The sequence below is a fragment of the Vipera ursinii genome (genome assembly GCF_947247035.1).
Source record: "Vipera ursinii genome assembly, chromosome: 2".
NCBI classification, from domain to species: Eukaryota; Metazoa; Chordata; class Lepidosauria; order Squamata; family Viperidae; genus Vipera; species Vipera ursinii.
Genome location: NC_139513.1, coordinates 26540424 through 26552648, shown reverse-complemented (window position 1 = coordinate 26552648; position 12225 = coordinate 26540424). Strand labels below are relative to the sequence as shown.

Here is a 12225-nt window from a genome sequence, read left to right as displayed (position 1 = left end):
GGTTTAGAAAATATTGGAAACAGGAGGGTATAATTTGCTTTTGCATGGCTCCTGTAATACAAAATTATATACCAGTCAGGGAAATCCAACTCTTTCAGTCAAGATCTATGCATGTTTTACGGCAAAGGTATTGCCACGAAACTTCCTCCCAACTCTGTTGGAATCTTAGTTCTGCCTTAGACAGATAGATAACCTTTATTGTCATTTTTTTTACTGTGGGCACAACGGCACACATTGAAAATGTAATTGAGCTACTTGCTCTCAAACTGCACATACATAACACACACTTAAAGATCCTATATACAACATGTGTATAGACCTACTACACCCTTTCATATAAGTAACCTATAAATACAGCATAGCAGAACGATAATTGTCTTGCCATGTTCCTCAGTGACTAAGTTATCTTCCATTCTCTCCAGGGATTCCTCTTGGCACTGACTGTTCTGGTCACCTAAACAAGGGATGGCCATCCAACAATTTCTTGCGTGTCTGTGGTGTTGACAGAAAAAATGCTTTGCCTGTGCTATGTTCCCTACTTGCAAGCAATGGCATTGCCCACTTTTCTCCTTCATAGGCAGGGAGGAGAAATCCTATGGGTGGTTATATGGTTTCAAAAGAATTTCTCAGTGGGAAACGCCTGATGGTGATGATGATGGAGGAGGAGGAGGTGGAGGAGGAAAAGAAGCAGGAAAAGGTTGAAAATCTTTAGTCTTCTGCTGGCAGCAAATACAGGAGTGGGATGCCTTGGTGGAGCAGTGTGCTAATGCCTCCTTAAGTAACACCAGCTGCCTGCCATTAGTGCAGGTTCGCATCCCACCAGGCTCAAGGTTGACTCAGCCTTCCATCCTTCCGAGGTAGGTAAAATGAGGACCCAGATTGTTGGGGGCAATTAAGCTGACTTTGTAATAATGCCACTTGGGGTGTGTGTGAAAGCCGTAATAAGCAGGCATATACATAGAATGAAGGCTACTGATAAGCTTGTAAGCCGTCCTGAGTCTTCGGAGAAGGGCGGGATATAAATGGAATTAAAATAAAATAAATAAATAAATGAGCAGCAACCTGACAAGACACTGCTTACAACAAAAGAGGCTAAACAGAGTTGCATTTGGTATGTCTTGGAGAGGCTAAAGATTGTTGTGGAAGGGATGACGATGCAAAATTGGTGGTGCCGCATCAGAGATTTCAGGGTTATTTCATGCTTGGGAGGGATGAGGTTTAAACACCTCAGGTCTGTTCTAAAGATTCCATTCAAGTTCTTCTTCTGTATTTCAAAGTTGTGAGAATGGATGCGACTTTCAGAAGTTGTACCAACAACTGCTAACATCTCAGAAGAGATGTCCAGAAAACTACACATGGCCCGTAAGTGCAGCTGAAAGCCTTCTAGAGGGCTCTTGGGTTCACGCAGGGCTAACCTTATAACAATAGACAAGAGCAACTGGGTCAATTCAGGTGACAAACGCAGTTTTCCTATCCACCTGAGCTAGCATCTACATGTTGCTGGCCCAGCCGTGGTTCCTTTGGTTGTTTTCTTCCAACAAGGCAGGACGTCGATTACGAGCTGTTCTTACAGAGTTCTAGTTTAGATACATCCCATTCAAACAGCATTCGAGTGAGTCGGTTTTGCTGCCTGGTCCATACCTGCTTCCAGTTAAATACCAGTCCCTCTGCTGTGTAATCACGTTCTTTGTACTCCTTGAAAAATTCGCAGCCTGTGCAAGAAGAAAAGAAAAAAAAGGGCACGGAGAGAAAGAAAAATGGAAGGAACGTAAAAACTCCTTGCAAGCAGAGGTAAAGAAGCTCCTCCTAAGGAATCCCAGAATAAACAGCGTTAAGGGCCGCAGATCGACTCTTATTAAGTATTAAGGCAGGGGCTTTTCCAACTTGGCAACTTTTAAGACGTCTGGACTGCAACTCCCAGAATTCCTCTGCCACCATGCTGACTGTGGAATTCTGGGAGTTGGAATCCACGTATCCTGAAGCTGCCAAGTTTGAAAGGCACTGTGTTAGAACAACCATCAGCCCGACCTGAACGACAGCACCTCTTGCAGCAAGACAGGCAAGCAAGCCGTGATGAAGAATTCTCAGCTGGAATCAAACACAGCTGGTAAGCAGGAGCCTGAGTTAGCCAAAAGCTTCAGCAGCTTATTTTGCCTCCATAGCTTATTTCAGAGATCAACCTGCCATTCACCGGCTATTAATGCCCCCTGAAGTTGGTACTCTGGAATTCTGACGTAGAGCTGATTGCTCAGAGAGACATTCTGGGGAAATCCTCAACAACCATGGTAAAATCAGATCCGGGTGCCTCAACGTATGACCATCATGACTTACAATGAGTATTCTAGATCCTGTTAGGAACGTAAGTCGGGGACTACCTGTAACGCTTCTGAACAGAGAGGCATAAGCACGGGGGTCTTGGCTTTCTCCCACAATGCCGAGCAAGTTTTATGTTACATTATAACATAAAAGTAGAGCTATATAGTCAGATACGACAATGGCTAGGTAGACCTAGGAAGAAACAGGTTTGGATTATATTAAATGCAAAGGTTTACAGAGTTGTGCTATTCTGATTGTCCCTCGTACATGCAAAGACCTGGGTAGTGCCTAAATTGATTCAAATGGGGGCGGGGGGGGGGGGCAGAATTGTCATTGTTTAAAAAAAAAAACAACCCAAAACCCTCCAACCTAGTTACTTGGTAATTTTCAAAACCAGGCTCTGGAAGGGAACTTCATCCACGGCTTGATGTAACTTTAATTGGAATACTCTCTCTGTGGGCTCTCGTCCATTAAAAGACGACGAGTGTTTATGTGCTCATTATTCCCCCATGACACCTCGCAAGGAACATCTCACAACGGGTAAGGACTTTCCAGGTCAGTATTTCTTAGCCAGAATTTCCTGGCAATGCTTGGCTCCTTGGACTGTGATTCACTGCAGTGAGATAAGCTTTGGAAAGAGCCAAGAGGAAAGGGGAAAGCCATGTTCGGCATAGCGCTAAAAACCAAGCTAAATCCTCCAGCCGTATATTATCCTTGCCCGCTACACCAATTTTCAACCTCATTAATGTCTAATGAGATGTTGAACAGGCTTCCGAAAGCGATGGGGCAGAAAAGGCAAACTACGCCCCACCTCTTTAAACAAACATTGTTCTACACCTTATCTTTGATGGAGGAATCTTTAATTTGGGGGAGCTGCTTTCAGAAATAAACGAAAAGAGCTCTCCAGCCAGGTGAAAAGTTATTTATTTATTTATTATTTATTTATTAATGGGACTTATATCCCGCCCTATCTCTCGAAGGACTCAGGGCGGCTAACAACAATAGCATATAACAGAAATTAAGATAAAATTAAAATTAAAGTCATCTGTGCAATAAATTAAAATTAAAAATTAAAAATTGTAAACATAATTAAAATGCCTGTCAGTCCAGGTCAGCCAGGTGGAAAAGGAGTGTTTTGAGGCCGCGGCGAAAGGACCGGAGATCTTGGGCCATCCGAAGCTCAGGAGGGAGCTGATTCCATAGGACTGGCGCTCCCACAGAGAAGGCCCTTCTCCTGGGGTTCGCCAGCCGACATTGTCTAGCTGACGGTACTCTGAGGAGGCCTTCTCTGTGTGAGCGTACTAGGCGATGGGAATTCGTTCCCGGTAGCAGATGGTCCTGCAAGTATCCCGGGCCTAAGCCATGTAGGGCTTTAAAGGTAAGTACCAGCACCTTAAATCTCACCCGGAGGGCAACCGGTAACCAATGCAGCTCACGCAGGAGGGGTGTAATATGGGAGTATCGGGGAGCTCCCATCACTACCCGTGCAGCCGCACTCTGCACCAGCTGAAGCCTCCGGGTGGTTTTCAAAGGCAGCCCCATGTAGAGAGCATTGCAGTAGTCTATACGGGAGGTAACAAGTGCGTGGGTGACTGTACGTAGGGCATCTCGGTCCAGAAAGGGGCGCAATTGGTATATTAGGCGAATCTGGGCATATGCCCCCCTAGCCACGACTCCAATATGATCTTCAAAACTGAGTCGTGAATCTAGGAGGACGCCCAGATTGCGTGCTCTATCAACGGGAGGTAACATCTCTCCTCCTATAATCAAAGATGGAACCTCTTGGACTAAACGAGATGACGGTATGTAAAGCCACTCAGTCTTGCAACTAATCTTAAAATTAAGTTGCATAAAAGCTGGCTGGGTGACTTTGGGGCCGGTCACTTTGTCTCAGTCCAGCTAACCTCACAGGGTTGTTGTGGGGAAAATAGGAGAAAGAAAGAGTATGTTTGCTGCCTTGTGTTAAATAATAAAGGTGGGGCTAAAAAAACTAAAAAAAACAAGGGACCCTAGAATATAGTTTCACAGGAAGATTAAAGACTATACAGGCAGTCCTCGATTTACAACAGCTCACTTAGTGACCGTTCAAAGTTACAATGACACTGAAAAATGTGACTTATGACCATTTTTCACAGTTACGACCTTTGCAACATCCCCACGATCATGTGATCAAAATTCAAATGCTCGGCAGCTGGTTCATATTTATGACTGTTGCTGTGTCCCAGGGTCACGTGATCGGAGAAGCAAAGTCAATGCGGGGGAGCCAGCTTGCACCTAACAACCGGGTTACTAGCTTATCAACTGCAGTGCTTCACTTAACAACTGTGGTAAGAAAGGTCGTAAAATGGAGCAAAACTCACTTAACAAATGTCTCACTTAACAATTAGAAATTTTGGGTTCAGCTCTGGTCATAAGTCAAAGACTACGTGTACAGTACTTAGCATCTTATAGTCTTTCACCTCGAGTCCCTGAAGCATCTTCTATTCCCAATTTATCTAACAGGTACCAAAGTCAATTATTTTGCGACTGCCCCAAGTTTATAATGTATTGCTCCCACTTACCTGGGTAGGGGACGGAAAGGAGGGTGAAGTCAGCGTAGCGCTGTGCTTTATCCACTTTCTCAGAAGAAGTCACACTGAAAGAGACGAGGAAACGCGCTCTGTGGGGGTGAAATTCTTTGGCAATATTTAGCAAAAGCAGATTAACATTATGGAGCCACTTCACTACACCTAGAAATTCTGGGTCATTTTTTTTAAACATTTGCAGAGCTTAACTACATTTTCTGGCTCTCGACAATTAAGGTTGTAAGACCATGTCTGTAGTCAGTTCTCACTCTCAACCCTCTAAACCAGGGGTAGGCAACCTCGGCTCTTTTATGACTCATGGACTTCAACTCCCAAAATTCTGGGAGTTGAAGTCCATGAGTCATAAAAGAGCCGAGGTTGCCTACCCCTGCTCTAAACCAATGATGGTGAACCTATGGCTCGCGTGCCAGAGGGGGCACTCAGAGCCCTCTCTGTGGGCACGTGCGCTGTCGCCCCAGCCCCGCCTCCCCCACGGCCCCCTCCTCACCAGCAGCCCCCCCCCAGAGGAAAGCCGCCCCTGGGTGTGACCCACGCAGAGCAGCGCAGCCAAGGACATGGTATCTGGGCAAAGACTCCGCCCTCGTGCCCCGTCACACGCAGATGATGCTGGAGGGCGTGGCCGCCATGGTGCTGCTGGACCACCTGGGCGACCTGCTGCTGTGAGCCGCGGAGATGGTGGGTGGCTCTGCGGGGGCGGTTTTTGGGCACTAAGGTTCACTGCTCTAAACAAACGTGGCATTTATTTCTGTGAGATGTGGATAACAACAACAACAACAACAAGATATCATCATCTAGGAACCTTCGATTTTATTTCTTTCCCACTGCTCTCCATACATTTCAAAGTAGCAGTCAGGATGACTTGCTGCCTTTTACCTTCACAAATTAGCTGAGGAACGGCACTTTGCCCACAATCATCAAATGAGGACAATTTGTGGTAGAATAAGAACTTAACAGAATAACAGAATTGGAGGCGACCTTGGAGGTCCTCTAGTCCAGGGGTGTCAAACTCAATTTCATTGAGGGCCGCATCAGCATTGCAGTTGCCCTCAGGGGGCCGGGTGGGTGTGGCCTGGGTGGGCATGGTCTACTGGGTGGGCGTGGCTAGAGTGTATATGGCCTACTGGGTGGGCGTGGCCAGCTCTACATCGTTCGCATCAAGGGTGCCTATGGGGGCCTGGGCAGGAGTGGGACAGATCTGAGGGTCTCTGGCAGAAGGAGAGTCTCTGGGCCAGGGCCAAGGCAGTGGGGGCTGTTCCCTCACTGTTTACAGGATGGCTTCGCGGGCCACATGAAACCACTTCATGGGCCGGATCCAGCCCCCGGGCCTTGTGTTTGACATGTCTGCTCTAGTCCAACCCTCTGCTCAAGCAGGAAACCCTGTTGCCATTTTAGACAAATGGTGGTCCAACCTCTTTGAATCTAATTACCACTGAGGCCGAACTCCAGCTCTAAGTTGTGGTTGCTCCAACACTGGAGGTTTTTAAGGAGAGATTGGGCAATCATTTGTCTATAATGGTACAGGTTTTCCTGCTTGAGCAGGGGGTTGGACTAGATGACCTCCAAGGTCCCTTCCAACTCTGTGGCTCAAGATTTCCCTGCCGCCTCTGTAGTACATCGTGCACAGGTGCTTACTTCAATCCAAACTTCACTTTTTTGTTCTCCACCATCAGGTCACAGATGTATGCAACTGACAGATACCGCAAGAGCTTGATGTCGTGACCTCGGACTTTGTCGAAGAGTTGCGAGTCTGCATTTCTGCAACGAGGGGAAAATGAGGCTTAGCGTTCCATCATGGGAAATCAAATGATTTTAGGAAGCCTTACATGCCAGACCAGCCAGAATGCTTGATGGGGCTAAGATCCTGAAAATCCCATTCATTTCAAGATGGTTTTTGCAATGGAGATGCCCCTAGAGATGGCATCCACCTTAGGATTAAAACATTAGAAATCCTCTATGTAAATGGGTCAAAATAAGGTGTGAAGAACTAAGGAGAAAGACACGTTAATTAACACAATAAATCTGGACAATTTGATTGGTTTGGATACAACAGTTCCCCAATTCACCTCTCAAACCTGAGCATTATTGTCCTGGTAGTTGGGAAGTCCAAAAACTCCTCAATCCCTTAAAAAAAATCACCCTCTCCGGAATCGGATTGGAACGAAAGTCAAGCTAGAGAAAATATTAAGTGATGTTAATCACCTAGCCATGATGGCTGGGGAATTTGGGAAAGTCCACAAGTCTTGAAGTTGCCAAAGCAGGACACCCCTGGTCTACAGAGAAGAATTTTAAGTGCTTAATCTACATTTATGATCTAACATTTTAATACTTTATTCAGTGTGCAAAATACTTTCTTCTTGGCTAAGAAATTTTATTTTTTTGTGAGATTTCAGTGCAATTTCAAATTTATCATTTTTTTAAAAAAGAAATCTGCCATAAACTACTTTGAATATCTTCAAGAACATCTTTGAAGTTAGAAAAAATAGAATAAAAAAAATCTGCTATAAACTACTTTGAGCATCTTCAAGAACACCTTTTGAAGTTAAAATTAGATAGACATTAAATAAAATTCACAGCAATGCTGTAAGACTTTCATCCTATGGTCTACACGAGTCTTGGCTCTACTTATTTCTCCTGATACCCCTAATTTTATTTATTTATCACATTTTTTTGAACTGTTCTTCACCCTCACAGAGGGAGGCTCAATAAAATACTTATATAACCAGTTATATAACTTATATAACAGGGCAATAGCTACTGCTTCAAATACCAACTTCTGAAGTTCCAGGGATGTTTTTAATTGTTTTGCACTGGCACAACAAAGGTTCAGGAAGTATAACAATTATTCCCCTTGTAATTCCCAGTTAGTGAAAGAAACCTTTCCACACCTTTGAGTTGGAAAGAGAGAGAGAGAAGAGAGGGAGGGAGCGGGGAGAGGGAGGGTGGGAGAGAGAGAGGGAGAGAGAGAGGGAGAGGGGAGAGAGAGAGAAGGAGAGAGAGAGCAGGAGAAAGAGAGAGAGAGAGAGAGGAGAGAGAGAGGGGGAAGAGAGAGAAAGAGAGAGAGGGAGAGGGGAGAGAAAGAGAGAGAAGAAGAGAGAGGGAGGGAGAAAGAGAGAGAGGAGAGAGAGAGGGAGAGGGGAGAGAGAGAGAGAGAGGGAGAGGGGAGAGAAAGAGAGAGAAGGAGAAGGAGAAAGACAGAGGGGGGGAGAGAGAGAAAGAGAGAGAGAGGAGAGAGGAGAGAGAGAAAGAGAGAGGGAGAGGGGAGAGAAAGAGAGAAGGAGAGAGAGGGAGAGAGAAGGAGAGAGAGACAGAGAGACAGAGAGAGAGACAGAGAGAGAGTGAGAGACAGAGAGAGAGACCGTGCTGAGTAAATAAGTCGGTATCTGACATACAACTCATCACAGCACAGAAAACAAACAGACCTTAAAGCAGAGTCCTCTTCTGACAAGTCTTCCGTATCTGCCCAGGCATCATCTGAACCTCCTATAAATGGCCATTAAAAAAAAGGAAGAGAAAAGCAAGTTAGCAGTCGCATCATTTCTTGCGATGAATTAGAGCAACTGCGGTTTGGGACTGAGAAAGCTGTTTTTACGATCTAGTACTTCTCCCAGGTAGTTTCAGAGTCCCCAATAGTTCAGCAAATTAAACAGTCCAAACCGACATGCTATTGGGAATGAGTCAGGTGAGGGTCATCAGGGCTATCCTAAAGAACAGTGGTTTTTTTTCAACCTTAGCAAATTTAATAAGTCTAGACCAGGGCTTTTCAACCAGTGGTACGGGTACCACCTGTGGTACATTGGCACCTAGAAGGTGGTACGCGGCCATCCTAGAAAAGTGGTAGCGGGGGAGGGGAATGAGGCTGAGTAAGTGACAGGTGGAGCTGCAGGACTGTCAGGGCTCCACGGAAGCACCAGGCTCGGTGCTGATCCTGGCACTTCTGAGCCGAGAAGAAGCGCCCATCAGCTGGGATGTTGCAGCATCTCCAGGGTCCTGTGATTTACATTCAGATGCTTGGCAACTGATTCATATTTATGACGGTCACAGTGTCCCAGGGTCATGTGAAGTGACCAAAACCTGCTGCAACCACCCAGCGGGGGATAAAAACCAAACACCCCCCCACCCCCGCTGCCAATCCTCAACAGAAATGTTCACAACACTGAAAACCTCGGACAGGAGGAAGAGCGCCCCCGGGCGGGCAGGCAGGTGTCTTGCTCAGCTGTGGCTCGGGGGGCACTTTTTTCAGTGCCATTGTAACTTTGAACAGTCACTAAGCTAACTATTGTAAGTTGAGGACTACCTGTACATCATCACTTTTTTCCTCTTTTTTTTTTGGATCATCAAGTTTTTGACACCTTGCTAGGCAACTGGTGGTACTCGGATGTTGCCATATCCTAAAAGTGGTACAATGGGTGAAAAAGTTGAAAAGCCCTGGTCTAGAGTTCAACTCCCAGAATTCGCCAGCCATAATTGCTGGCAAGAGAATTCTAGGAGTTGAAGTGCAAGACCTCTTAAAAGTTGTCAAGGTTGAAAAACGCTGCCGTAGAACAGGAATCTCCAAACCTGGCAACTTTTAAGCATGGTTGGCTGAGGAACTCTGGGAGTTGAAGTCAACAAAGATGCCATGTTTAGAGACCCCTGCCATAAAGGATTCTTATTGGGCCATCCCACGAAACCAATGAAATAAACTTGGTTGTGTTGTGTTTGTGATGCAAAAGATCAACACGTTTCCCCTGGTGGCTAAATCTGGCCACGAGAGTCTCTTTGTGCATCACAGGAGCTTGGTTTTCATCTTGAAATAACCAGTGGCTATTTACATATAAGACTTTGCACACATTAATCTATGATTTGTTTTAACTTAATGCATACACAACATTAAACCACATTTTGCAAGCCACAGGGCCTGGATTTATATATAACACTAACTCAAGCCTAGCAACCCGTATTATTCTTTCTTGCTCCTCCGTGCTTAAAAGAGCAAACCCTACTAATTCCCACAGATGTTTCATTTCTCTTCAAATAGCATTATCAACAGTAAAACTACACCTCCCACAAGCCTCCTTTCCCTTACCTGAGAAAATGTAATTGTATCCTGTTCGCCCATAAAGTTCTCCCCACCCTGCCAATGTGGCTGATCGGCATATATGCTGGGGAGACAAAGACCAAGAACAGTACAAAGATATAGCAGTGGACTCTATTATTATTATTATTTATTATTTATTAAATTTTTATACCGCCCTTCTCCCGAAGGACTCAGGGCGGTGAACAGGGCATATAAATAGAAATACAAAAGTTTAAAAAAAAGGATTAAATAATTGCCCAATTAAAACAATCAGAATATAAAACCCATTAAAACCCTAACACTCCCCCATCAGGCCAGGCCAGCTTGTTCGAATAAATGGGTCTTTAACCCGCGCCGGAAGGAGCAGAGATCCGGTGCCGTCCGGAGCTCAACCGGCAGTTGATTCCATAAAGCCGGGGCGCCCACAGAGAAGGCCCTCCCCATGGGGGCCACCAGCCGGCATTCTCTGACCGGAAGCACCCTGAGGAGGCCCTCTCTGTGGGAACGCACAGGGCGGAGGGGAGTCGATGCCGGCAGCAGGTGGTCCTATTCTCTTTCAGGTTTATTGTACTACCCCAAATCAAAATGGTTTTGCTCTTGAGCCTTCTAGTTAGATACCGGTAGTTGCACAGCTTACGACACAGGTTTCACTTCTTACTACAGCAATCCCAGTGCCGAGATCCTACAATTCCTTCCCGTTCTCCTACGCTCTTGGCAGTCCTCTTTTAATGCTTATCAACTCATTATGTTTAATGAAGAAGATCTAATTTAAGAAACAGCAAGAACGTTGGGGAAATGTAGTACTAGAGGTCTTAGTTTTATAAGAAGCTACACTAACTTTACACGTTAACTTCCCATCGTCCTGTGCGCTCCCACAGAGAGGGCCTCCTCAGGGTGCCGTCGGTCAGGGAATGTCGACCGGCGGCCCCCAGGGGGAGAGCATTCTCTGTGGGCGCGCCTGCCCTCTGGAATCAGCTCCCTGTTGAGCTCCGGATGGCTCCCAACCTTCGCTCTTTCCGCCGCGACCTGAAGACTTGGCTATTCGAACTTGCCGGCCTGGACTGAGGGACTGGGATTTTAGATTTAAAATTTAAAATTTTACATTTTAGAATGTGTTTTATTGTTTAGGGCTACTTGGTTTAATTTATTTTAATTTTTGTATATTATGTGTTGTATATAATGTTTTAATTGCCCTGTACACCGCCCTGAGTCCTTCGGGAGAGGGGCGGTATATAAATCCAAATAATTAATTAATTAATTAATTAATTAATAAAACTAAGTACATTCAAACAAGTCTCTTGCACTTTAGAAGGATTTTAAGCAACTCTAGAGCAATGATAAAAAAAGATTCTCCAGATGTGAGAGGTTAATGGGAAAAGAAGTTAAAGATGAGTGGAAGTTTCTAAAGAAACAGATATAGGCCCAGGGGTCTTCAAACTCGGCCCGTTTATGACTTGTGGACTTCAACTCCCAGAATTCCTCAGCCAGGCATGCTGGCTGAGGAATTCTGGAAGTTGAAGTCCACAAGTCATAAGAGGGCCACGTTTGAAGACCCCCAATATAGGTAATCCTCAATTTATGATCAGTCGCTTAAGGATTGTTCACATTTACGACGGCCACGGAACTGGTGCTTTACAGCCTATAAGGCACCCCTTGGCCATTTAATATATTTTATTATTTTTTTTAACATAGTCACCATTAATATTTGGTAAGCAGCGTGTTGTCTCAGTTTATATTTACAAACCTGCCCATTTTAAATGGTCACATTGCACTGCTCCCTCGTGGTCACGTGACCGCTTGTGGGTGCCTTGACTTACAACCGTAACAATTTATAACCATATTTCTGATCCCAATGGCGTACGAAGGCCGAGGGCTACCTTCACTGCAAGTGCACAACTAAGTACACAATTCTAGCAAGAAATAAAATGGAACACCACAGGGGAGTGGAAAAAACAACCCCAGCGTGGCTACACAAAAAGCTTATTTAAAATCTGAGAACAGAGAAGGAGATACATGCAGGAGAAATGGGAAACAGGCAAGGTCACGAGCGGAAGCCCGGAACTGCAGAGAGAGTGCCAGGAAGGTCCAAGCTCAGAATGAGCTGAGGTTCATTAAGGAAATTATAAATGAATATTAAAGGCTGCTTGACAAACATCCAAAGAAAAGAAAAGAAAAAAGAGAGAGAACTAGCCATTCAGTAAAGGCAGCAACTGTTAACAGGTAAGGAAAAAGTCTGAGCCATCTGATGTAGGTCTTCTCAAAAAAACA

General features: G+C 45.1%; 1 protein-coding gene across 5 annotated transcripts in view; it reads right to left on the bottom strand.

Annotated features, from left to right (window-relative positions):
• The window catches only part of MTMR14 (myotubularin related protein 14), a 103142-nt gene that overhangs the window by 77925 nt on the left and 12992 nt on the right, over nt 1-12225 (bottom strand). For all 5 annotated transcript variants that reach the window (XR_014491675.1, XM_083355995.1, XM_083355994.1 and 2 more), the window contains exons 4-8: nt 9967-10042; nt 8321-8381; nt 6534-6656; nt 4878-4951; nt 1642-1712 (exon numbers count right to left, since the gene is read on the bottom strand). Coding sequence is in view for 4 of the 5 variants with exons in the window: in XM_083355995.1 (XP_083212121.1) it covers nt 1642-1712; nt 4878-4951; nt 6534-6656; nt 8321-8381; nt 9967-10042 (405 nt within the window). In the remaining variant the exon portion in view is untranslated. The remainder of the gene's footprint in view (nt 1-1641; nt 1713-4877; nt 4952-6533; nt 6657-8320; nt 8382-9966; nt 10043-12225) is intronic.